The 24,969-nt window shown below is 54.2% G+C and overlaps 3 protein-coding genes across 6 annotated transcripts in view; 2 read left to right on the top strand and 1 right to left on the bottom strand.

Moving 5' to 3' along the window:
* The first annotated feature begins 672 nt into the window (after positions 1-672).
* Positions 673-9,537, top strand: RAD52 (RAD52 homolog, DNA repair protein). 2 transcript variants are annotated; one of them, XM_061562711.1, is made up of 12 exons: positions 673-981; positions 1,849-1,963; positions 3,100-3,201; positions 3,460-3,553; positions 3,812-3,879; positions 4,860-4,978; positions 5,449-5,524; positions 6,745-7,049; positions 7,284-7,420; positions 8,100-8,177; positions 8,746-8,973; positions 9,086-9,537. In XM_061562711.1, the coding sequence occupies exons 2-12, from the start codon at positions 1,904-1,906 to the stop codon at positions 9,145-9,147; spliced, it is 1,329 nt and encodes a 442-aa protein (XP_061418695.1). In that variant the 5' UTR covers positions 673-981; positions 1,849-1,903; the 3' UTR covers positions 9,148-9,537. The 2 variants fall into 2 exon arrangements, with proteins under 2 accessions (XP_061418695.1, XP_061418694.1); XM_061562710.1 differs by having other exon boundaries at positions 674-981; positions 1,808-1,963.
* Positions 9,538-11,013: 1,476 nt separating this feature from the next.
* Positions 11,014-18,734, bottom strand: AP4B1 (adaptor related protein complex 4 subunit beta 1). Of its 3 annotated transcripts, none has more exons than XM_061562708.1 (11): positions 18,281-18,734; positions 16,889-17,407; positions 16,107-16,231; positions 15,389-15,536; positions 14,749-15,051; positions 13,930-14,129; positions 13,728-13,811; positions 13,271-13,374; positions 12,952-13,159; positions 12,140-12,427; positions 11,014-12,036 (listed from the first exon to the last, which is right to left on the bottom strand). In XM_061562708.1, the coding sequence occupies exons 2-11, from the start codon at positions 17,224-17,226 to the stop codon at positions 11,483-11,485; spliced, it is 2,352 nt and encodes a 783-aa protein (XP_061418692.1). In that variant the 5' UTR covers positions 17,227-17,407; positions 18,281-18,734; the 3' UTR covers positions 11,014-11,482. The 3 variants fall into 3 exon arrangements, with proteins under 3 accessions (XP_061418692.1, XP_061418691.1, XP_061418693.1); XM_061562707.1 differs by having other exon boundaries at positions 16,889-17,398; XM_061562709.1 differs by lacking the exon at positions 18,281-18,734 and adding an exon at positions 18,239-18,255 and having other exon boundaries at positions 16,889-17,409.
* Positions 18,735-20,349: 1,615 nt separating this feature from the next.
* Positions 20,350-24,969, top strand: part of SRPK2 (SRSF protein kinase 2) — a 28,893-nt gene continuing 24,273 nt past the window's right edge. The window contains exons 1-3 of the mRNA XM_061562706.1: positions 20,350-20,586; positions 21,181-21,256; positions 22,579-22,614. Of these exons, the coding sequence (XP_061418690.1) occupies positions 20,571-20,586; positions 21,181-21,256; positions 22,579-22,614 (128 nt within the window). The 5' untranslated portion in view covers positions 20,350-20,570. The remainder of the gene's footprint in view (positions 20,587-21,180; positions 21,257-22,578; positions 22,615-24,969) is intronic.

Genomic DNA, 24,969 nt, shown 5'->3' with positions numbered 1-24,969 from the left:
CTTTTTCAGAAGCGACCTGGCCACAAATGATAGCTCAACAAAGTGGTTTATCATGTGGACATGTACAGCAGCCAAACACTCTAAATAAACACCGGTGGACCCGGAGAAAAGTCCACGCGACCACGGGGTGAACATGCAAACTCCAAATACAGCAGGCGTCAGGGTCGGGATCGAACCCACGGCCTCTTGCATTCCAGGCGAGGTAGCTAACATCTCCTCGCCACCGTGGCGAGAAAGGGGCCGTCACAGGCAGGGAGACGAGGGAGGTTTCGAGGCTGGACTTGAATCGGAACAGGGAGCCGACAGCACGGATGACTGCGGTAAGAAGCCCAGACTATACGGGGGGCAGTAGCAGAAAGGAAGGAGCCACCACTAGCTATTCAAGTCCATGCTCAATACTTTACTCTTCAAGATCTCCACAGCGACGCTGATAAAACATGTTTTAAATCAAACTAATATATGTTTCTAATTAGTCTAAGTTAATATCATGTACAGTGTTGTAAATCGCTCTATTTTGAGCCACCTATTGGTGCAGTGTCCTGCACGGTGTCCATGCCGCAGACAATCAACACACTCACTGGGCGAGGGAACCCAACACAGAGGAGCAACTCTCATTGGTCCGCGCGTAACGACCTTTCGCCGGGGTGCATTCTGATTGGTCCGCGGTAACGAGGCGTCACCAATCGCGGCGCGCGCGTGGATTTTGAAGTCGGCGCCGCCGTCCGGGGCAGGGGGACGCGATTCGTGTTAAAATATAAAATAAAATACCGCAAAATGTCAACGAAACAATCACGGTGATAGTTATAACTCACTGCCGGGCGTGAGCATTTATTTATAATTGTAATTGTGTATCGTCATCATCACCGGCCATGATCTACCCACTGCGAGGTGACGGCCGCCCCAAGCCGCCGCCACTGCCCGCGACGTTTCTCATCCGCCTGGCGCCTTCACCAGGGGCCGTCTAATCGCTCCATCTCCCCGGTACGGCTCCACTCTCTCTCACACGCGCGTTACATTCCCTGGCTGACAACTCGCTGCCGTGCTTCTGTTGTTGTTGTTGTCGTCTATGCCGGCGTTTATCGCCGCCGTCATTGACGGTCACAGGGCGTCTCGTGTTGACAACGAGGTGAGGCACACTCACGAGCAGGTTCGCAATCGTCTCGCGAACTTAATTATCAAACTCTTTAATTGCAAAGTTGTGGGGAACGTGCGTCCGAGGGGGCGATCGCCTCTGAGGTGGAGCGATGGAATTATTTCCACGCGCGGCAGGAGCAGTGGCAGCCGGGCAGTGTGAGGGGTGGCGAGAGGCCGTCATCCAGCAGCGGATAGATCATAGCCGATGATTTGGCATCGCCACCACCACCATCGCCACCACCACCATCGCCACCACTGCCACCACCACCATCGTCACCACCACCATCGCCACCACCACCATCGTCACCACCATCGCCACCACCATCGCCACCACCACCATCGCCACCACCACCACCGCCACCACCACCATCGCCACCACCACCACCATCGCCACCACCACCGCCACCACCATCGTCACCACCATCGCCACCACCACCATCGCCACCACCATCGTCATTGGAGCCGGGCAAGGCCGTGTAGCTGCGGCGCTGTCGCGATTCGGATCAGGCGATAAACGCGGCCGTTTTCGCGGTTTAACGTTCACACCGTGAACGCTGTTTACCTGCCTAAGCTGCGATAACAAATAATAATAGTGTTATTACTGCGGTGTTGTGTTGAAGACAGTATTGTATTGTTGGCATTGTTCTTGTTGAGCTCATTGTCTTGTTGGCAGCACTGCGGTGGTGGTGGTGGCGGCGGCGGCGGCGTTGGCAGCCCTCCTGCTCTTCACGAGTTGTTGTCAACACACCGCACCGCTCACCCGGGCGCCATGCCCTTAGGGGATGCTGCTGCTGCTGCGAAGAATGGAGACGCAAAGCGCTTCGGCCAGGTGACGTGGCCCGAGTCGCACTCGTGGGATCCGGACAAAGACGCATACCTGTCAACCCGTACCTGTCAACCCATACTTGTCAACCCATACGGGTGTACCCGTATTCTTGTACAGTTAAATGGAGTAAAACATCGATTTTGTCTATTTGTTTGTGTTTCTCCCTTGTGATGGGACTTTGTAGGATGAACGCTGAGATTTATAAGGGCACGGGGTGACCAATAAGGTCTGAATTGGTCTGTAATAAGGTAGAGACGGGGGTTGACAGGTGTGGAGACGAGCAGTTGAGCAGGAGCTCATAATAATGATGGTGTCAATTATTTCTCCAGGAAATCCTCACCAAGTCTTAAGATTATTTTTCAGGAGGGTTTCCAATTGAGATGGTTGTGAGTGTTTGGCTTCGTATGGGAGGGGAAACAGAAAACACACCACGCATACAAGGAAAGACGTTCGGAGCTCCGCACAGATGGATTCAAAAAAAGCCCAAGCCTACAATACTTAATAATCCCAGGCAGTCACTCATCCAAGTACCAACCACTGCTTAGCTTTCGAGCTATGATGAGATGAGGCATATACTGAGTGATTTCTTCGTAGACCTCACCCATCTCATTTCGGCACACCTGTCCCTCTTCAAGTTACTGCAGTGTGATGAACTAAACATTACTCTGTGCCGTCTGCTCCATTGGGAACATTAAATATCTCCTGACGTCGTTCTGATGAGCGGGCCGTTGTGTGCCGGCGTCGGTGTCCATATTTGCCATGTTCGAAAATTACACCGCAAATAACTCAAATAGGATTATACGTAGCAATCATTGCCCTCTTTGGACGGACTCATGCCCCAAGTCATTCTTCCAAATGAGGCTTATCCTGGTCTCTTGAGTTTATCACCTGGTTATGCAAAAGTAACTTATTAAGTCCAGGCTCAAGACTTGACTTTTTCTCCCTGTCTCTATAAAATAAATGCGCCCTTTGTTTTTCTGTGCAGCGTCGAGATGCGGTGCCATTTAGACTCTGCTGTATACATTCACATAGTAATTATTTGACCCTTCATCCAACCCGAGGGGTGTGCGTATGGACGTATGTTGAGCTTTCGCAAAGTAGGTAGCCAATCGTGTTAATTGGCGGTGCCGCGTGTGCAGATGGAGTACACGGCCGTGGAGTACCAGGCGATCCAGTCGGCGCTGCGCAAGCGCCTGGGCACCGACTACATCAGCCAGCGCCAGGGCCCCGGCGGACAGAAGGTGGGGAAGTCCCTTGAGGCGTGTGGCCTCCTCCCGGCTGGCTCAACTCCCACTCTGGGCTACATGTGCTCTTGCCCAGTGTCTGTGTTTGCACCTGTGTTTATCTGATTGTGAGGGTTGTAGGCATATTTGTGTTCTTTGGATATTATCGTTTTGCTGAAATGCTGAGCTGTGGGTGAGTGTGATTGTTGGGTCCCCCACGTGAACTTGTCTTTGGTCCAACCTCGTGCACTTTCCCTGGCCCCTGTGTTGTCTCAGCTTAACTATGTCGAGGGCCACAAGGTGGTCAACCTCGCCAACGCGATGTTCGGCTTCAACGGCTGGTCCCACTCCGTGTCACAGCAAAACATCGGTGAGCCCCACGGCGTTCGGCCACCGACTGCACGGGGAAGCGCCGCTTGGCTAATCTAATGGTTAAAGTTTCGTTATTTCCACCTGCCACACTGCAGGGCCCATAGATTGTTTTACTGCAGGCGGTCCAGAGGATTGATACGCACACGTGATTCACACACGCAATGTGGGGCTGCAGCAATGGCACACCGCATGACAGTGTTGAATCGGTGTGTGGCAATGCGGTGAGCTGAGTTAATCAATATCCTCTCCCTCTCAGATTTTGTAGATTTTGTCGACGGAAAATACTATGTGGGCGTCAGCTCTTTTGTCAAGGTGGAGTTAAAGGTAAGATGTATTTACTGAAGCTTATTTCTTATGACACCGATGGCAACAGTGTTTGTGTGTAATGGTCGTGAGGGACTGCCTGAGGATTGTTCAGTGGTGGCGGGGAGGTTTTGCTCCCAGATCCTCTGTCATCCAACTTCCATTCAGATGTCACAGACATGGTGGTCAGTTGGTTGGCGGTCAAGGATACAGGGTTGAAGGCTACGGGGTCAAAGATTATCGTCTGGATGGTCGATAGGTTGGAGATCACATATGATGATCACTGAATTGGAGGTCGTTGGATTTGTGGCCATGGCAATAATGGTCATTGGTTTGGATGTCTTGGAAAAATGTGTCACCAAGTTGGTGGTCACAGACAGCGGTCACTAGTTTGGAGGTCAGCAAAAATTGTCATGCTATTGAAGGTTTGAATGTCACAGACAATGTTCACCGAACACGTAGGCTTTCGCGACCAATATTATTCATAATAAAGGTTTTTGGGTTAGATCGCATAAGTATAAATGTGTAAAAACCCTCCACCACCCGAAAAGGCCAATCAGTAAGGGATTTGTCATGTGAACAAAACGTCAAATAGTTACTTCAGCCCACCAGTGTGTTGAAGAGTGAATCCATAACATTTACAATTTGAGTACGACGTTTCGCTGGTAATTACATCCAGCATCATCGAGCAATTCGCCAGAATATTCTGGCAAATCGCCCAAAACGTCGTACTCAGATTGTAAATTTTGGGGATTCACTCAACACACCGGTGGGCTGAAGTAGTAACTATTTGGCGTTTTGTTTACGTGACAAATCCCTTACTGATTGGCCGTGTCGGGTGGTGGAGGGTTTTGTCACATTTATACTTACGCGATCTAACTCAAAAACCTTTACTATGAATTTTCACCGAGTTGGAGGTCACAGACGTGATGATTGCTGGTGTCACGCTGGATTCTGCCGATCGTTCTCTTTCCCACGTGATGCCTCCGCCGGCGCCGTAGGACGGCGCCTACCACGAGGATGTTGGCTACGGGGTGAGCGAGGGGCAGCGTTCCAAGGCGCTGTCGTTGGAGAAGGCGCGCAAGGAATCTGTGACGGACGGACTCAAGAGGTCGCTCAGGTGCGGCTCTCTCTATTAACCTGATCTCGGTGGACACGGGGACAGCCGGGACGTTGGGGTCGGGGCTCAATTCATAATGGTGGCTTTGGTTTACTTTTGGTTCGTGTAGGGTTCGCACCGAGGTTACAATTGAGCAGAAGTGTCTATTTTAAAACTTTCCAGAAAAAATTTAAAGTGTTCATTCAGTAGCTCTGTCCGTCTGTCTGATAACTCGCAACGATCATCCTATATGAACGCAACTTACGTTTAAAGTTATGTTGCCAATAGGGACTTGTCCTATAGAAAACCCAGGGTTAGGTCTGTAGCGGTATCAAGCACTAACACTCCCCGTCTGCTCGGTGGATGCACGAGTGTGGCCGCCTTGACAATGGGAATTTTAGCCACGCAGGGATCCGACTTCCGCTTCTGTTCTGCCACGCAGGTCGGCTCCACACGGCCCTCACGCTGCCTCTGTTCCCTCTCTCCTCCAGGTCCTTTGGTAACTGCTTGGGTAACTGCATCCAGGACAAGGATTACCTGAAATGCATCAACAGGCTGCCCAAGCCCGTAAGTGATAAATACAACCTTTATAACCAATTAAGTAAATACAGTGTGGATTTGTGCAGCATTTACGTGTGGCCGAATCTGAAGACGCCGTACAGAAAGCCCTTGGCATATATATTTTGTAAAGAGAAGCAGCCAGGCATAACCAGAGGGGAGCGGAAGGTCTTGAGCCTGATGATAAACTGGTAGGGAGCCGACAGCACAGGTGGCACCCCTCCCCTCATTAATAATCATGAGCGGGTGACGTCACTCCACGTGCCGCACCCCTCCCCAATAACCATGAGGGGGTGACGTCACTCCACAAGGGGCAACCACCCCCCTCATTAATAATCATGACCGGATGACGTGAGGCACCCCCCCCCTCATTAATCATGAGTGGGTGACGTCACTCCACATGGGGGGGGAGGCACCTCCCCCCCCTCCTCAGCGTCAACTTACAACCCTCACTATAAGGGCAGAACCTTCGCGTCACGTGATCTCCGTAACGCTATTGAGACATCGAAGTAAAAAGGACGTCATGATGAACAAGGGATTATAACCTTTAAATGGAATAAGTGTCACCACGGCCTTACAAATTGCACACGAATGGATGCAATGAATATGAAGTTGCGGTCTGCTTTTCGCTTTATTGTTTCAGATTTACTGCAATACACCCGTCCTTGGATGGGTTATAGGCTAGGGAGCCGACAGCACAGGTGGCTGGGCAAAGGAAGTTCCAGGAAACTAGCCTATTAATGAGGGGGGAGGGGTGCGGCATGTGGAGTGACGTCATGCGCGTTACACACAAACAGACATTTTTGGCTCATTGTATTCGTAATGGGGACAGAAAAGGAGAATGAGCGAGGGCAATGAGAATGACGTAGTTATTTAAAATAAACGATTAAAAACACTGAAACCATGAAAAATCACAAGACAAGTCTGGAGCATATAATCCAACTCTACGGTTATTACTGCACTCGCCCTCTAACAGTTGCTCGTCATACAAAACCACCATCACTGCATGGTCAAGTGCCCTACTGTGACTGCCTGGCGTGTCTGCAGTCACAAGTTGCCATATCTTTGCTCGCTGTTTAGTTATTGAGATTCGGGCATGCGATTATTTTTTTCAAATAAAATTTTCTTTAGGGGACATGTCTTTTTTCAAGGATGCACCATGTGGGGCATGGTACATCTGCTCAGATTGTTTTGAGGACACGTGGCACTGCTTTTATTTTGTATGGCAGCCAGCGCCGGCGTACGGCCCCGCCGATATCAAGAACCCCAACCAGGAGGCGCAACTGGAGCTGGCGCGCGTCTCCGGCATCAACCAGTCGTGGCGCCGGCAAGCGGCCCGGCACATGGCTGCAGCGCAAGCCGCCGCCGCCGCTGGCGACCCCGGACCTGCCGAGAAGACGGCAACGACGGCAGAGGAGGGGTCGGTGTCGACGGAGGAGGAGCAAGGAGAGGTCCCGCCGGGAGGGCCGCAGCCCACTGCCCCGTGCAGGAAGTCGGTGCCCGAGCTGCTGAGCGAGGACAATCCCGACCAGGGGTGCGTGAATCCTCGCCGGTGCCGTATTCACCTTGTGCCACACAGGGACAGCTGCCACTTGGGGGGTGGGGATTCCCTTGGCTAGACGGCAGCATGGAAATCGGAATGGTTGATATGAGATTCGATGAATGGCTTCGCAATTGAATCCTTCCTTGCGCGTGAACCGACTGCAGCGAGTGGCTGGAGTTAGCGTGTGTGTGTGTGTATGCGCGCGTGCATCTGCGGACTCCTCAGGGCTCCTGGAAACCCCACGAGCACGCACGACATTCGCTTGCTGCGTAAACAACTCCAGCAGCAGCAGCAACAGCGCTTTCGGCAGAGCATGGCGAGCAAAGACCAGCGCGGAGAATCGGGAGAGGCGGCCGCGACAGGTAATCAAACCCCGTTGCCCTCACCCCAACACTGGCGCCCGCACGCGCTGCCCACGCCGTGCGGGCTGTGCAATACGTGCAGCATGGGTATCGCATGGCATGTGCACAGTGCCCCGGTTTCTTTGTGCCCCCCAAAACGAATTCTCTCTGTCTTTCTCCATGTCTCTACGTCAGCCTCTTGTGTTTTTTCTGTCTCTTGTTTCTAGGGTTCCTCTTCCCCCATCTTCACAGGCGCTCCATTTAACATTGAGATAGCCCTGCTCACACACTACACGCACCATCTCCACACACTACATACACGCTGCTGCCCCCCATGCAATACCCACACACCCTACCCATAATCGCTCATACTACCCACTGAAATGGTTGCTTTTGCTCCGATTTTTCTTTGTTTTGCTTTTTGTCATTTTGGTGACCCAGGTCATGCTCTCAAATGAGACTCGATCCTGATCTCTTTTGAGTTCTCGCCTGGTTACACAAAATCAACTTGACTTGAACCCATACATTTAAACCGATAAAGGTTATACTTGAACTCTATCCACACACCCACCAACCATGCACACAGTCCACCCTCTAACAACAACACCACTACACCTTTAGACGAGCACTTAACATCCACCTTGCCATCACTGTTAGCCTGGCGCCCTGACTCTGTATCCCATGTCGGGTCACCCTACAGATAGCGGGAAGGTACCCACGGGAGCTGATGGCGGCAGCAGCAGCAGCGTGGTGAAGAAAGCAGAGAACATCACATCTGGTGAGTTCACACGCGCCTTTGAGCTCCCCACACTCATCACCGTACACCGTTTCTCCATTTCATTACCTGCATGTTTTAAAACATGCCACTGATAAGCACTTTACGATTCTGAGTTTCAGATTTCTAAAACATTTTTTTTCATTTTTTTGCTTCAATTCCATGTGGACAATTTCCATTGGGAACCCACAGAGATCAATGTAAGATGACTCCGTGTTTTTTAATCCTCTCTGTAAAATGAAATCTTCGAATGACTGCTGAGGTTCTTTCCATTGCCGCTCATCCTCGTTAGTTGCACTGCATCTTCTCCCGACAGTGCTGGTTGTATGTTGCAGTCGTTGACGACTGTGCTGGGACCATGAACTCGCTACACGTGAGTTTGGTTTAATCATGGGCGGCTGAGACCCGGCTTCATTTGGAGCATCTCAGCGGTATTGACTGATTGTTCTAATGTGGTCAATATCAGCCAACCAATCAGCTTGCTGAAGTTCAGATTATGCTGTGAAATTAAGCGGTAGTGTAATGCCGGCAACGTGGTAACGAGCACGGATCAATTGTCATGTCCGAACAGTCGACCGAGAGCTGATGGAGCTGCTTCAGGGAGACATGTGCGGGTACGAGGAGCCGACCGACACAGTGGGGCCGAACGCCTGCCCCTTGCCCATCTCGCCCAGCCACCACGCCATGGTGACACGCAGCTGCACGCCAAAGAGGCCCGACCGCCGCCGCCCCGACGGACCGCCGCAGCAGAACGCGAACAATGGGTGCACGGCCGATGGCAGCCCCAGACACAGGCCAGGTGAGGGTGGAGGGTGGAGGGTGACGCCGCGGGGTCTCGCGCGTTGACGAGCGCCCATGCGCAGCCCCGCCTGCCTCGTGCTCAGCCGCCATCCCTTTGTGTTCCCGTACAGACGTGGGAGCGTCTGGCCGCACGAGGCACGTGGCCAAGAGGCCGCGCGTGGAGCCTCTGTGAGCGAGGGCGGTGAGGCCGCAGCAGGCCAGAGCAGGCCGGAAGGGCAGGATGCGCCCATGACGCTGGGAAGTGGCGCTCACGTGGACCAGCATCAGCAACCACAAAAGTTTTAATAATGAACTCTCAATCTCTGTAGATGAATTATCCGGTTGGTGGATTAACCGTGCTTGATAATAAAAAAATACAATTTTTAGCTGCGCGTTGGTTTATTAGTTGCTGCTCACTTAACAAGAGCTCGTGACTTGATGCCCATGTGATCGCAAAAAGACCCTGATATGAGTTTAAACCGATAGACATCGTTGGGCAGGGTGTTCTTTCCATAGTGTATAGCTTTTATAGTATAAGACATTGCTTTCACAATGTGTCAATAAAGTTTTCATTTAAAAACAGGTATATTGTGATTAATGCCTTTAATTCCGAGCGAGGTAAAATGTGGTGGGTTGCTTTGAGAAGTGGTCACATCACAGTGATTAGCGCCCTGCGCGATGAACCTGGCAACCCGAGTTTGTTTCCTGGCCACGGCTAACGTCAATGGCGAATGAGATTAATTGATCCGGTCCAATATTTCCCCCTGAATCGTGCTTGGATGGCCGACAGCAGAGGGTATTGCTGGGAATATCCATTGTTGTACTGTATTTATATGCATCCACGTGTTATGTTTCTCACGGTCGCCAATCCGATTCGTGTGCGGTGTGGTCAAACAACCCTCCATGATCGACACATCGTGGGGAGGGGCCTTCATCCAGTAGCGGATTGACAAAGGTCATCAAATAATACCACACGCCTTGGCTCTTGACCTTGCCCCCGACCTTAATCTGCGTGTTTGTGATCGTTTGGCTGTTGAGCGGTGTTTGCGATGAGTCATGTCGCGAAGTGTCAGGTTTAAGTGCAGTGTCGATCTCCGTTATTGTAATCCACTCTTAGTCACAAAGGCACGGGTGCTCGTGTGTCATCTGAGCTTTTTACCACGCGATGTGTTCATTGATCAAACGTGACGTGCATATTCTCTCTCTCCGAGGCTATGTGCGAGCTGACGAAGGGGCGCGATCGACCGGCAACCTGTGAATTGACCTGTGACCCAGCCGCTATCCGCACACCCCCTGCAGCCAAGCAGACTTCCTGTGTCCCGTCGCTTGGCTTCTGCCTCCACCGTGCGGTGCCTCCCACCAGAGGTAGAAGGAGAAACTTCCCAAGGGAGGAGAGGGGGTTGGGCAGTCCCAATATTTCATGTTTTTAAAATAGAACCCTACATAAACAATAAAAGTCAACCCCGAGACATTTCCCGTGAGAGACAGCCGAGACTGGTAAATATCAATAAGACACCAATTTTCGGGGTCTCCAGGGGGGCCCCATTGGCTCCCCCACCTCCTTAGATCCACCACTGCCTCCAACACACCCCCATAGCCAGGCCCTGGTGCCTTCGGGAAGATTACTCGCTTTTGTTTTACATAAATATCCTGAACAGCTCAGTATCCTTTTTCCATCGTTTTCCTCCTATAGCAAAAAAAAAAAAAAAACCAATGTAATTGCTGTTAGCCAAATATCCCACTGTAGTATGACCATTCTAAAAATGTCTTTAAATGTGGTGTGGCTCTCCTGGGAAATAATAATTATATTAAAATCATTCACAAGTGTAGTTTTTAATAGGAACGAGGGTCCCAATTGTGTTTGCGTAGCTGTGATTATTTTCAGTAGATATTTTTTTGTTATAATTTAGATTGTCTCTGTAAACCCAAGATGTGGCTCTGCACTTGTTAGTCGTGGCTGGGAATCGAGCTCCCGTCGCTCGGTTCACAGTGCAGGCCCGTTCACCACTGCACCACCGCTGCCCCCACCGTGTTTCGTACATTCAAAGGCGAGGCTGAGTGCACACAAGATACATTTATTTTTAGTAGTTAATATAATACAAAATAAAGCACATCTGATGGCAGCTCACAGATGGATTGCACATCCTTCGGGTAACATTTGTCCTGTAAGAAGGAACGACAATTCACGGCCGTGCGTAAAGCTGACAACCAGTCGCCGGCCGCAGCCATGGACCAAGTAGTGAACTGCAAAGGCATTGCTCAATTTTCAAAGTACAGTAGTGCAAAGGCAGGTATGACTTGGACTGCATTCAATTGCTGGACTAGCAACGAAATCACTAGGAAAGCAGCAGCTTGGGTATTCCCAGCTGGTGCTGCCGCTTGCTGGACACGTCTACTGCCCAGCAGCCGTCGCCCCATTCGATTCGCAGGCCCGATACTTGGAGCTGTAGCTGCCGACCGTACCCGAGTACCGCCGGTTGGACGGGGGTTAAGGCTTGGCGAGCATGCACAACACGGTGCACTTGCGGTCACTCGCACTGCCCGCCGTCGTCTGCCGGTTCCGGTGTCGTGAGCGCCACGTCACCCTCGCCCAGCACCTGCAGCGCGGCCCTGAGCAGCGTCACGAAGTCGGCGAGGAGCCGCGAGTCCGGCGGCCCCTGTTTGACGGCGACGTCGAGGGTCGCCCCTTCCGCCTGCGCCATCTCGGCCAGGAACAGCGTCCCGTCGGCGTCGTGCGCAAACACGAACGCCTTCCAGGGCGCCGGTCCGGCGCCGCTCACCGCCATCACTTGCACTCCCACGGCCCTCAGCCCGGCCTCCACAGCCACCGAGTCCACCCGGCTGCCCGTTGCACCAGCTTCCTCGCTCTCGGGAAGCCGGCCGTTCACGGCGACGCCGCCGGTATCCGCGGCATCGGGCGGTTGCGCCGTCGGCGCCGAGCTCGCGCCCCAGACAACCGTGAAGGTCTGCGCCGTCTCCCACTTGAGCCACAGAGCCTCAAACTGCGCTGGGCTGAGGGGCGAGGTCACCAGCGAGAGGGGCGTAGCCCCGGTCGGGCCCTCGAGGGACAGCCCCGAGAGGTCTGGCGAGGGGAACAGCGCGACGCGGCGTTTATTCTCAATCTACGCGTGTGAAGCGGCGGCGGCGGCTAACACGGCGAGTGCTTGGTGGGGCGAGCGCTGTACCTGAGTGGGTGCGCGGCCGTGTCTCGGAGGTGTCCTCGTCCTCCAGACGAATGAGCAGGGTGGCGGTGGGCGGGGGCGTAAGCAGCGGCGCCAGCGTGTTGAAGCGGGGCAGCACGGCGTGCAGGGGCAGCGAGGGCGGCTCCTGCGGCAGGGCGCAGGCCGCCCCCCCGTCGTCCCCGCTGGCGCCACCGGGCCCGAGTACGACGTGGCGCGTCCACTCGGGCCCTGCCTGCAGCAGCCGGTAGTAGATCAGTGCTCGGTCTCGCACCGCCATATTCGTGTCCTCCTCTTAGAAGCCAGCGGAGTGGGGAGGAGGAGGAGAGGTCACGGGGGACAGTTAAATTTCCGGGTCATCGACCCAGAATATATTACGCAACCAACACACCACACCCAGTAGACTTATTGGTTTGTCTGTGGCTACTAAACACGTGCCACCTACTCCAGTCCACCATCAGCCCGAAAAAATAGATTTGTATGAATACATGCAAAGGTGTGCCGTTATGTGTGGTGATTGTAGCATTTCATGGCTGTACTTCTAGAGCACAGCGAGTGTATCGGCATGGCAGCACGTGCACGTGCAGATATGATAACAAGTGCGAGTGTAGCAGTGTGCGCGTTCTTGTGCAGCGGTGCTAACATGCGTAATTATAGGAGGCTTTACTTTGATTAATTTTAATGTTTTACCTACGTGACTTTACCGAAAAAACCTAACAATATAGGAGGCTGACTGTACTCGTACATAGAGAGGGGCGTGGCAGTGTGCAAGTGTCCGGGTGCTAACGAGCGTGAGTGTGAGCGTGCGCGTGCCCTACCAATGCAGTGCTGCAGCAGTCGGCCAAGCATGTCCTGGCACTCGGCGGGACGTGACAAGAAGAGGCGCACCGTGGCAACGAGCAGCTCCATCCTCACCAAGGCAACCGTCTCCACGGACAAGCCATCGATGTACTCCTCGAGAATGTAGGGGGCCTCGGGGACCTCACTGCCCAGCTGCCCCAGTAGCCAGACGAGTGCCCGCTTGCCCTGCGGCACACGGACGCACGCAAACCTCAGTCCGGACAACCGCAAAGTGGAAATCTGGTAGTGCGAGCTGGGATGCCGCGGGAGTGGAGAGGAGGATGAGGGAGGCCTCACCTCTGAGTCCGTCACGATCTCCTCGCAGCCCGGTAGCACGCGGCACACGGACGGCGCACATGAGGGCCAGTGCCACACCAGCTCCCGCAGGGCCTGGAGCACCGCTGAGTGGACATAACCACACGTCCAACAACGCGTTTGGCGATTTAATTCTGACTTAGTGATATCAGGCCAGTCCCTGAAGCGAGTTCAAACTCTGGTTGTGTGGCTCGTGCAAACGGTGGCAAAGTGCACTTGGCATGGGCCCTGGTGTGAGAAATGAAATTGGGCCCCTGTTAGATTTTCTCCCCACCCCTCTGCAGCCCACGCCTGGGCTTCTCTGGCCCATGGGCCCCGGTGCAGTTATACCACATGTACACTACTCGATAGCTCGCCCACTGTTTGGAAATGACCTCTGCAAGACCACGCGGGGATCTATGCGCGTGGGTGCGTGGACGTGGGTGCATGCCCCAATTACCGGATGTGATGTGCTCCTGGCTTAGACCGACCAGAGCAATGAGTATCTTGAGGCATTGCTCGCTGTACGTCCTCCCAATCTGTCCTGCACGCACACAGGCAAGGCTCTGTGAGTGTGCGAGCGTAGCACGCCACGTGAACGCCGCCGCCACCAGCAACACGAGCGAGCGCGGCCGCAACGTCTCGGCGCCCACGCCACATGCCTATGGCGAGGATGGTGGCCTGCGCCAGGTGGGCGCACACGTCCGTGCAGTAGCCCCGGAGCTCCTCCAGGATCTCAGCCACGGTGTGGTCGTTGGCGAGGTGGCTCAGCAGCTCCACCTTCACGTGCTTCACGTAGGCTGGGTCCTCGTGCCGGCAGAAGAACCTTTTGTAGTGGCCGCTGAACATGCCCGGGTTGCACCTGCCACGTGACAACGAGTTTTGTTACTACGTGGGGCAGGAGGAGGCGTCTGCATTAGGGTACGGGTGAGAGCTGGACTTTAAGCAGCTGGAAAAGGAGCTTTTGGTTGTTTAAAATACAAGGGCGTGCAGAGGATGCTCTGACTTTAATAGGACAGGATAAGCAACTTGCAAGCTCAGAGTAGAACGTGGCAGGAAAGGGTTTTAGATATTAACCTGTAAGAGGAGGAGGTTGTGATGTATTGGGTTGAAGAGGACCGGTTACGAAGACGGGCATTGTGTAACAAAAAGCAGGTCGGCGACGAAGGGGAAGACCTAAAGTGGTGATGGGGACTGTAAAAGCAGCTCTTGGAGGATATGTCAGTCGTAAACAAGTGGAATCGAGTAAACAAGCCAGATGGTGATTATCAGACTGCAAGAGCAGACCTTGGAGGTCAGGCGTCAAATATCCAACTGTGAGATCTGGCAGAATAAAGCAAACAATGGCAAGGTGTGGTCTTCAACTCTTGATCTGGGTTGGATCACGCAGGCAGGTCCCCGAATGGGGCATAATGGCCGGCATCGCCCTTCCGGTCTGTGCGGCGGGGGATGACCACCGGTGTCGCGCACGGTCCGCTCACCCGAGCAGCTCACGCACGTGACACAACGCCGCGTATCGCATCTCGATGCTCTGGGCCCCGCACACCGCCAGCAGAGGTGCCCCGACTCTGGCGAGGACGTCGCGCTTCACCGCCTCGCCCAGGCCGCCGGTGTACGCGATGAACAGCTTCCCCGCGGCCAGTGACACGCCCGGCGAGCGGGCCGGCTCCAGCAGGCCATCCAGCCGGTTGAGCACGTCCAAGATCTCGCCCTCCGATCTGGGCTGGTAGCGCAGGAGAAAGGAGAGCACCGCCGCCTGGCCCCACTCGTCGCACTCCAGCAGCCTGGAACACAACAGCGTCGCATTGCTGAACAATCCAGTGAGTGGCTCAGTGGGTGACTTAATATGTGGCGCAGTGAGTGGCCCATTGATTTGGTGGGTGAGTGACTCGGTGATTGGCAGATTAACTTGGTTATTAAGTGGATGGACCAGTGATTGACTTAGTAGCCAAGTGATTGGTTGATTGAGTGGAATTCCTTTTTTCTTGGGGCCCATCTGGAGTTTTGGGCCCAACACAAATGTCCCATTGCTGCCTCCAACCCCGCCCCCTCCACCAACGGCCAATATCTAGATGAAGTGGCGGTTAAGCGTGGAGGTACTTGGGGAATGTGTTCTGACACCTGTTGACGAGGTGTTGAGCGATGGGCCGATTAATGACGACACCTCCTTCTCGCTGCAGGATCTCCTCCAAGGCGTGCAGGCAGTTCACCATCACCACGGGGTCCTTGTCGCGCAGGAGTCCGTACAGCTCGTTCACCAGAGCGGCGTCTGGACACAGTGAGCTGGGTCAAGTCCTGCAGCATGTTCACCGGTGTCGTGGCGGCTATGTCAGCCGGTATTACGTGGTTCACCAGTGTAGTGAGATCTCGATACGCAGCTACGTCAGTCTGCATAGCTTTCTCACCAGTGTTGTGTCTAGTCTACAGCGAGCTATGTTGGCCTGTATTACACATTGGCCAGTGTGGCATCTCAACACAACGATGTCAGCCCATACAGTTGCTTCACCAGCAGCAGGTCCAGTACAACCTGAGACGATTGTTGTATTTATGTTCAATCAGTTTAATGGCGATGTGTTACCTGCAAAGCCTGTGGTGGTTATAAAAAAGTGTGGTGAGATGTGGTGACATGTAGATATGGTGCAGTGAGGTCTGGTGATGTGTGGGATAACGAGGTGAGGTTCGGCGTGGTCTGGCACTACGTGATCTGGTGATTTATGGTGAGCTGCGGCGGTCTAGTGAGATGGAGCAAGGTGCTGGATCGTGCGGAGAGGTGCATCCCGGTGTGACGAAGTGTGGCGATATCTCGTGACGCGAGGTGTGATGAGCGTGTCGGCCGCACCGATGTCGGGCTGCAGGTGGTGCAGCTTGGCGCAGCCCAGCACGGCGGTGCGGCGCACGTAGGCGGCACGGTCGCGCAGGCCGCTCGCCACTGGGCCCTGCACGTACTCACCCAGGTCCGGCAGCCTGCACCGCCACACACCACACGCGGTGAGCAGGCTCACCGCATGCAGTGACGAGTCTCACCACCACAGATTTGCTCACCACGGTGGTGAGCGATCACACCCCCCTCACAGGGTAATGTAATACACGACACTAATGGATCACTAACACAACACGCTGGGCGAGTTGTCACCATGCAGAATTGGTAAGCTATCCCACACCACACGGTGGTGAGGTATCACACCATGGAGGTAAGCTGCCACGTGACATCAGGTGGGCTGTCGCACCACAGATGTAATCACCCACACAGAGGTGAGCTTTAACACCCCACACAGGGGGAGGTGTGTTACGACAAAGATGTTTTCACCAGTGGTGAGCTATTATATATACTGAGTTGTCATATCACACAGCATGGACAATGGTGGTCACGGTGCTGGGTGCACGATTCGGATGATGCTGATGATTCAGATGAAGCTGGTACCTGATTCAGATTACATTTATGCGTGAGATGCTGATAATTGTGATGACTGATTCACGTGATAATTCGTCAGACAATGAGAGGTGCACTGACCAGGGCAGACGCATCCTGGGTGACGATGCAAGCGATAAAGCGCAGATGATTCCGATGGCGCTAACGATCAGGGTGAATGATTTTCCCGACCACGGAGCGGCCCACCGCACCTGAGGCCACAGAGAGAGCGGAGGGCCATGCCGCGCACCATGGGGCTGGGATCCGCGCAGTCCTTGCGCAGGGAGTTGACGGCCAGCAGGGCCATGTCGGGCTTGCGGGCCGCGTACTCGCACAGGTACTGGTAGGCGAGCTTCTTGTGGGGCAGGTCCGCGGCCGCGCTGGCCCTCAGCACCTCCATGAAGACGGAGGACATGTCCCTGCCGCGGGCCGTCTGGGCCACCACCCGCCTGAGCGCGGCCATGTAGCGCGCGGGGTCGCTCTGCACCACCGGGTTGCTCAAGGTCCGCTTGAGCTCCAGGGCAACGTCCTCGCCCGGCAGGTGCGGCATGGCGCTCGTGGCCCGGTGAGGAGGAGGGTCTGAGCTCAATCACCCTTGGCGCAGCTCAGGTGAGGCCTTCGCCCTTGCGAGGGGGGGGGCCTTCGTGGTCACGAGGATGGCTCGTCTCTCTGCGGTCGTCGTGCACGCCAGGGTAGGTCTTCGGTCACTTCAAGGTCGGGCCCTTCATTCACTCTCGAGACAGGCGTCCACTCATTCACTCTCGAGACAGGCCTTCACTCATTCACTCTCAGCGGGGCCTTCATACACAAGCGGCGGCGTTTTCAATCACTACCAGCAGCATGTCCTTGCTTCACACATCCACACACCGCGCTCACTCGAGTCTACACATTCACTCGCTCGCTCACTTGAGCCGACACATTCACTCACTCGCTCGCTCACTCGAGTCTACACATTCACTCACTAGAGCCGACACATTCACTCACTCGCTCACTAGAGCCGACACATTCACTCACTCGCTCGCTCACTCGAGTCTACACATTCGCTCACTAGAGCCGACACATTCACTCACTCGCTCGCTCACTCGAGTCTACACATTCGCTCACTAGAGCCGACACATTCACTCACTCGCTCGCTCACTCGAGTCTACACATTCACTCACGAGCCGACACATTCACTCACTCGCTCACTCGAGTCTACACATTCGCTCACTCGCTCACTCGAGTCTACACATTCGCTCACTCGCTCACTAGAGCCGACACATTCACTCACTCGCTCGCTCACTCGAGTCTACACATTCACTCACTAGAGCCGACACATTCGCTCACTCGCTCACTCGAGTCTACACATTCACTCACTCGCTCACTAGAGCCGACACATTCACTCACTCGCTCGCTCACTCGAGTCTACACATTCACTCACTAGAGCCGACACATTCACTCACTCGCTCACTCGAGTCTACACATTCACTCGCTCACTCGAGTCTACACATTCACTCACTCACCCGCTCACTCGAGCCTACACATTCACTCACTCGCTCACTCGAGCCTACACATCCACTCACTCGCTGTATCAAGACGGGCAAGACTCGGCGGCCTCCACTCACCCCCCACTCCCTCCCGGGCCTTCTTCACGTAGTCCCCTCCTGCGGGGCCTCACCACCGACTCCCGGGGCCGACCTTCGCTCGGGCCCAGTCTCCCCCGTGCCTGCCCGGGCAGGGCCTTCGCTCCCTCTTTACCCACGCGGCAGCAGCGGCGGCAGCAGCAGCAGCATCATCCCTTCCTCTCGTCTCTCCTCCCCGCCGCCGAGGGCCTTCAGGCCTTCACCCTGGTCCGGGCCTTCCTCCGTGGCGGCGAGGCCGGCGGCTCGGGTCGCGGCACGACAGCGCCGCCTGTGGAGCCGCGGGCGACATCGCGGCTCGCGGAGAGCTGCTCCCCCCGGCCCGTGCCACGTGGGGCTCGTCCAGACGCGAACTCGCAGCGACAGCGAGAGGCTCGTTCGCCAGTGAGCTGCGGCATTAGTCTGTTTGGCACATGTAGACGTGATGTTTGCTGCTCGGTGTGTCTTGATATTACCACGGCCTGTTTCAGTTTCATTTATTTAGTATAGCCATGTGAGCCATTCGGCTCTTGAATCGGGTGCAACCGCTACAGGGTTTTGGTAGTATATGTTGTTTATGCCATTTATTGTGAAAATTCCGTCACAGTTCCTATGATCACTGTTTCATTGCTTTCATGGCTTTATTTTGGTGATTTCGAAAAGTGTATTGGTTTAGCCATGTTTGTTTGTTGTAGTACAGAGTTAGACTGATGGCCTTAATCTAAGTTGTCTTGTGGTTGTTGTTGGTTGTTTGACTTGCATCCCACTGGGATTTTTGCACACAGCGTTGGTGTACGGTGTTTTTTCTGCAATATTTTGCTGTCTTTTCTTGGATTTTCTGTTTGCACTCAATCACCTATTCACTTTAAGATGTTTTTTGTTAATGTTTTTGTTTTTTGTTTGTTGCGGTTGCACCCGATTCAAGAGCCGAATGGCTCACAGGGCTATACCTAATAAATGAACTTGAAAAACATGAACAAGAAAACATCTTAAAGACTATGTGACTAAGTGCAAACAGAAGATCCAAGAAAGATAGCAAAACATTGCAGAAAAAGCACCGTACACCAACACTGTGTGCAAAAACGATCACGAAGACTTCCCCTGTAAGCATGGGCAGGCGATGGCAACACTCGTGGATTATTGAATCCATCTGTTGTGGGCTTTACGTGTGTTACGCCTCTCAAGTGTATGCACGTGTGTGTTGAACTTCTTTCGCATCGTACGTAGCCAACCGCGCTATCCTCCAGGTTCCCTGGTTTAGTCTCACACGAAGCCAAACTCCCAAAACAATTGTTTAATTGTAATTGCCCAACAATTATAATATAACCACATTCTCGTGAGGAGCCCTCGCTGAGTCTCGAGGCCCATTGAGGCCTCCCCCGACCACGAGGTCGGAGTCTCCCCCACGTGGCCGCGCTCGGTATCGGGGGTCCACTAACCCCCAGCCCCCCCCCCAACCGCCCCCCCCCCCGAACCCCCACCCACCCAACCGCCCCCCCCCGAACCCCCACCCACCCAACCGCCCCCCCCCCCCAGAACCCCCACCCACCCAACCGCCCCCCCCAGAACCCCCACCCACCCAACCGCCCCCCCCCCGAACCCCCACCCACCCAACCGCCCCCCCCCAGAACCCCCACCCACCCAACCGCCCCCCCCCCAGAACCCCCACCCACCCAACCGCCCCCCCCCCCCAGAACCCCCACCACCCAACCGCCCCCCCCCAGAACCCCCACCCACCCAACCGCCCCCCCCCCCAGAACCCCCACCCACCCAACCGCCCCCCCCCAGAACCCCCACCCACCCAACCGCCCCCCCCCCAGAACCCCCACCCACCCAACCGCCCCACCCCCCGAACCCCCACCCACCCAACCGCCCCCCCCCAGAACCCCCACCCACCCAACCGCCCCCCCCCCAGAACCCCCACCCACCCAACCGCCCCCCCCCAGAACCCCCACCCACCCAACCGCCCCCCCCCCAGAACCCCCACCCACCCAACCGCCCCCCCCCCCGAACCCCCACCCACCCAACCGCCCCCCCCCCAGAACCCCCACCCACCCAACCGCCCCCACCCCCCAGCCGGATCCACGTGCGACAAGCGGCGGAAACGGCGTCTCGCGTCGTCGTCGTGGTCGTCACCCGCCTCGTCGCATTCAAACCCCGGCCACGTCCAGCCCCAGGGGCCCGGCGTCAGGGGGCCTTGAGCGGCAGCGCACCCCTCGAGAGCGAGGAGCGAGGGGGTTAATCCGCCCGGCCCTGGTCGGGGAGCAGCCCCGAGAGAGACGCGAGGATCATCGCCATGAGCTCCAGGAAAGGTGAGGCCGCGTGCGCCGGGCGGGCGGGCGGGGAGGGAGGGAGACCGAGGCGACCCACGCGGCCGGCGGGAGCCTGGGGACGTAGCGGGGTCAGAGGGCCCTGGGAGCTCGGAGGTTCCAGGGATTTAGGGGCTACGGATCCGAGGGTAGCCGCAAGGGGAGATGGCAACTATCTCGACGTGCGTGCGCGCCTTTGCGTCTGCCGTGCAATTAGACCGCGACGTGCAAACAATAAACAACTTGGCGACGGAGTGGCGGCCAGGGGAGAAAAGCGGCGTAGACAGGAGGGGCGCCGTGGAGATGGATCGGTGTGCCAGGAGGAGCGAGTTGGATGGTGCTAGCGACGGCGGCGTGGGAAAGAGGCCTTCGTCCAGCAGTGGATAGACAATGGGCGACCAAGAGTGTCGTCGTGGTCACGCCGAGGGGGTCGCGTTCCCCACGCGAGAGGGGGGAGTTGACCGGGCACAATCATCGCTCCGGGGTCGATAAAGTGTCCGGCGTCGTGAAGCGTGGGACTGGGCCTCGCCAGTTCACGGCAGCGGCTCGTGTCGCAATGAGGCGGACTGACTGACGCCGATGTCTGCGCCGTTGCAGTGTTGGCCATCCAGGCGAGGAAAAAGCGCGCCAAGCCCAAGAAGGCGAAGGTGGCCACGACGACGACGACGAGGAGGTGAGACGAGGAGGAGGAGGAGGAGGCGACGCAGGCGGCGGTCGGTCGCGCACGGGGGCGATGGCGCCGCTCTTGCCTGAGCGCCTCCGCCGCACGAGACGCGCCCGCGGCGGGAGGCGCGGGAAGGCCGCGGGAGTGATGGGGGGGAGGGGGAGGCCGCTGCTGCCCCTGGCGGCGGCTGCTGGCAAGAGGCGGCGGTTGGTCCTGGTGGTGGTGGTCGTGGTCGTGTTGGTTGTCGTGGTGGTGTTGGTGGTGGTGGTCCTGCTGGTGGTGGTGGTCCTGGTGGTACTGGTGGTTGTGGTGTTGGTGGTGGTCGTGGGGAGCGGTAGTGTAGCGGTTAGCTCGCTGCGCTACGAACCCGGCTATCCGAGTTCGATTCCCGCTCGCGGCCACCACCGGTGAGGAGTATCTTACCCGGTGCTGGGCCTTCCCTAGGTCGACTCAGCTTCACATGAGTACCTGGGGCAGCGGTGTGTAGTAGACATCGCCACTGGTGAGACGAAGGCGGCCGGGCGTGGTGCAGACCACCTACCCCTCGCGTACTGTTCCGGCTTTCATAGGCGCTCGCTAACATCACTTACCCCAACATTCTGTTAAGGCTACACGGGGGATCTTTTGGTGGTTGTGGTGGTTCTACTGGTTGTGCTGTTTTGGTGGTGGTGGTTGCTTTGTTGTTGGTGGTTCCGATCGTGAAACAATGTTTGATATGATTAGATGGAGATTCACATAAGTCTCGCCAAATGCATGGTTGTTTTTCCTACTGCATGGTATTAAAGGTTTTTTGGTGAATTATATAATTTATGTGCTGGCTCCTTGGTTTAAGGAAACAGATTAATTTTATTTGGTTCTTCGTGAGTGTGTGGTAGTTGCGGTGCTGGCGGTGAGGCTGGTAGCTATGCTGGTTATAAGGGTTTTGGTGGTGCTGGTTGTGCCGTACTGCTAGTGGTTATCGTGGTTGTTCTAGTGGTGGATTTGTTGGTGGTGGTTCTGGTTACTGGGGTGATGCTGGTAGTTGTGGTTTTGGTGGTTGTGCTGGTGGTGGTTATAGTTATGTTGGTGCTGGTGGAGCTATGGATAATTTTGTAATTTCTTGTGGTTGGCAATGGTTGCTGGTTGTACGTATGTATGTTGAACTTCTTTCGGTATGCGCCATGCGGTTTGAACGTTCTTGCTTGCCAGTCGGTTTGACCGCTTATGTATTTTATTGGATTCTATAATATATTCTGTATTTACCTTTGCCAGTTTCATGAATCTGACTGAGATAATTCCTAGTTAAGTAAGCACGTGGAATTGGTCTGACTGATTCTTTGCTGTCTTCCCAGGGTCGCCAACTCTGACAGTGGCAGGAACGATGACAGGTCAGGCCACCGCATTTCACCCATGCTTGCTTCCACAGCACTGACTCTCTTACCAAGGTTGCCAGGTGGCTCAGAGGATCGGAGACACTGAGCCACCACCACTAAGACCTGGGTTTGAACAAACTAACTGGGTTCTTCAGGGCAGCTACTCGATTGTCTCAACACGGTGATCAATGACTGCACAAAACACATGTTAAATTGAACTTTTAACCAACTTTAGCTAAATTCCAGTACTTCGAATCAAAACATTTAGTTTGACTGCAATGGAGGGCTCGTGGTAAAGGGCAAACACCCGAGTGTGGATAAGAGAAAACTGAGACGAAAGTAGTCTTGTGCAGCATTGCTCTGTGGGAGTCCCACACAGAAATGTCTTCATCTCTTCACACATGACCGACACATGAACACACACACACACTATGTGTGCACTCGCAGAGGACGGGCAATGTCCATCATCAGTTGTGTACATGTCATAATTCAACCTCACGCATAGGTAGTAATGTTACTAGACATGTGACACATTTAATTCTCATGCTGACGATACATCAAATCACATTCTTACACACGTGACTAGATACGTGTAACATGTGTAAGGATGAAGATGTTTCTGATCCATCTTAGTTGATGTCACTGTAGATAATTGTCAGTGAAGTTCGACAACAATGAAATCAAATTGATTTCTGTATCGCATCGTGACCACACATCCTGACAATTTCGCACGTCCGATTACCATGGTTGGCTGTGTACAGTGTGAAAGACGTTCAAGGGTGGTGAACTATTTCCTGCATATATATAATTTTGCTAATGCACACTCGACATGTGACTGCTTCGATTGATCGATTTCAAACCTGTTCTCTTGCTCAAGACACATGCATCAATTATGTTTTATTAATATGTTTTTGCAAATTATACATTGATGTTAAGCGTAGGCAAGTCAAGTGAACAAAACTGTCCAAATGAGACGGAGAGAATGAAAGCTAGGTAAGGCCAACTGAGCTATATACACAGTAAACGCTTGTTAATTTGACACATGGGGCTCTGGCCTTGCCAAATTATCCAGTACTCCGAATTATGTACAATGTTACTCCCCAGTGCCTCCTACACCAATACATATATTTTTTAAAATTTGTTTTGCAAACTCTTCCTACACGATGCGCATTGACATACCTGCATCAGTTCTATCCAAAACTTTGGATTTGTCTCGCAGACTAAGGAATTTATTCTTCAGTTCCTTTCTGTTACTTCTTGATGTAGGTGTAGACGACATATCTCTGAGGATTGGTTTGCACAGAGTGCACAAACAAAGCAACAGGTCTGCACTAACGCTCACCACGCGCGCCGCCACCAGACTGAGTCATTGTTTTGGTCATGGTGCACGGCGTTGCTCCACGTGTATGCCGAAATTAGACCATTCGGTATGGCAATTTTGATCGTGGCGAATGACTGATACTGTTATTAACCAGGTAATGCCTTAACTGGTTGTGGTTGTTTCCATCGTACCTGCCGTTTACTAGTACCGGTACATTTTTTGTTTTTCCCCCGTGTCCCACACTCAGCTTCCCACTTCCCCTCCCCCATACCCCCCCTCTCTCCCTCCCCCCTTGCCTCCCCCCTCTCTTACCTATATAACCTCTTGCCACGGCAGCTCTCTCGCCTACTTCAGCATTTTCTTGCTGTGGTTGTTCCACCTGATGAAGATTGCTTGTGTTGCGATCGAAACGTCGTGATTTATTTGATTAGATTTCTACCTACGTGACTTTACCGAAAGAACCAAAGAGTACTGATACTGTTTATATGCCGAGAGCGCACCGAATTATGCTCAATTACCAATGATCAGATACCGAAATAATCAGATTTTACTGTAGCTCTTTTTCAGAAGCGACCTGGCCACAAATGATATCTCAATGAAGTGGCTTATCACGTGGAAATTTTTTGCAGCCAAATACTCGACACGCATGTTTCTAAATGTGGAGGAAAAAACCGGAGGACTCGAAGAAAAATCCACGCGACCACGGGGAGAACATGCAAACTCCAAATATACAGGCGTCAGGGTTGGGATCGAACCGACGGCCTCCTGTATACCAGGCGAGGTAGTCAACATCTCTCCATTGGTCGGTTTGGCAATTATATTTATGCGCGTGCAGTGTTGTGGGTCATGTACAGAGGTAAAGCAGCAGTATGCTTAGTACTGGTACCTCTAGCCAAGGGCGTAGGTGTTCCCGGGTCGTTATTGCTGCTCAGGTAAAGGTCAGCGCTTACGCCCAGCAATGGCCCCACGGCAGCCCGGTTTTCTTCCTTCTTCGTTGCCAGCCGGACAGGTTTGGAAACGTGGATGTACTGTATGTCCAAATTATGACC

Source organism: Lethenteron reissneri, chromosome 30 (genome assembly GCF_015708825.2).
Source record: "Lethenteron reissneri isolate LAM-NWPU_2019-01 chromosome 30, ASM1570882v1, whole genome shotgun sequence".
Lineage (NCBI taxonomy): Eukaryota > Metazoa > Chordata > Hyperoartia > Petromyzontiformes > Petromyzontidae > Lethenteron > Lethenteron reissneri.
This window is presented reverse-complemented; position numbering and strand designations above follow the sequence as displayed.

What these genes read in the sequence shown, in the direction of transcription:
- RAD52 (XM_061562711.1), top strand. Translation starts at nt 1,904, where the DNA reads ATGCCCTTAGGGGATGCTGCTGCTGCTGCGAAGAATGGAGACGCAAAG. An exon ending in GGACTCAAGAGGTCGCTCAG is followed by an intron (nt 4,979 to 5,448) that starts GTGCGGCTCTCT and finishes TCTCTCCTCCAG; the next exon opens with GTCCTTTGGTAACTGCTTGG. An exon ending in CAGCCCCAGACACAGGCCAG is followed by an intron (nt 8,974 to 9,085) that starts GTGAGGGTGGAG and finishes GTTCCCGTACAG; the next exon opens with ACGTGGGAGCGTCTGGCCGC.
- AP4B1 (XM_061562708.1), bottom strand. Translation starts at nt 17,226, where the DNA reads ATGCCGCACCTGCCGGGCGAGGACGTTGCCCTGGAGCTCAAGCGGACC. An exon ending in AGATCGTGACGGACTCAGAG is followed by an intron (nt 13,160 to 13,270) that starts GTGAGGCCTCCC and finishes CGTGTGCCGCAG; the next exon opens with GGCAAGCGGGCACTCGTCTG. An exon ending in ACGGCCGCGCACCCACTCAG is followed by an intron (nt 12,037 to 12,139) that starts GTACAGCGCTCG and finishes TCCCCTCGCCAG; the next exon opens with ACCTCTCGGGGCTGTCCCTC.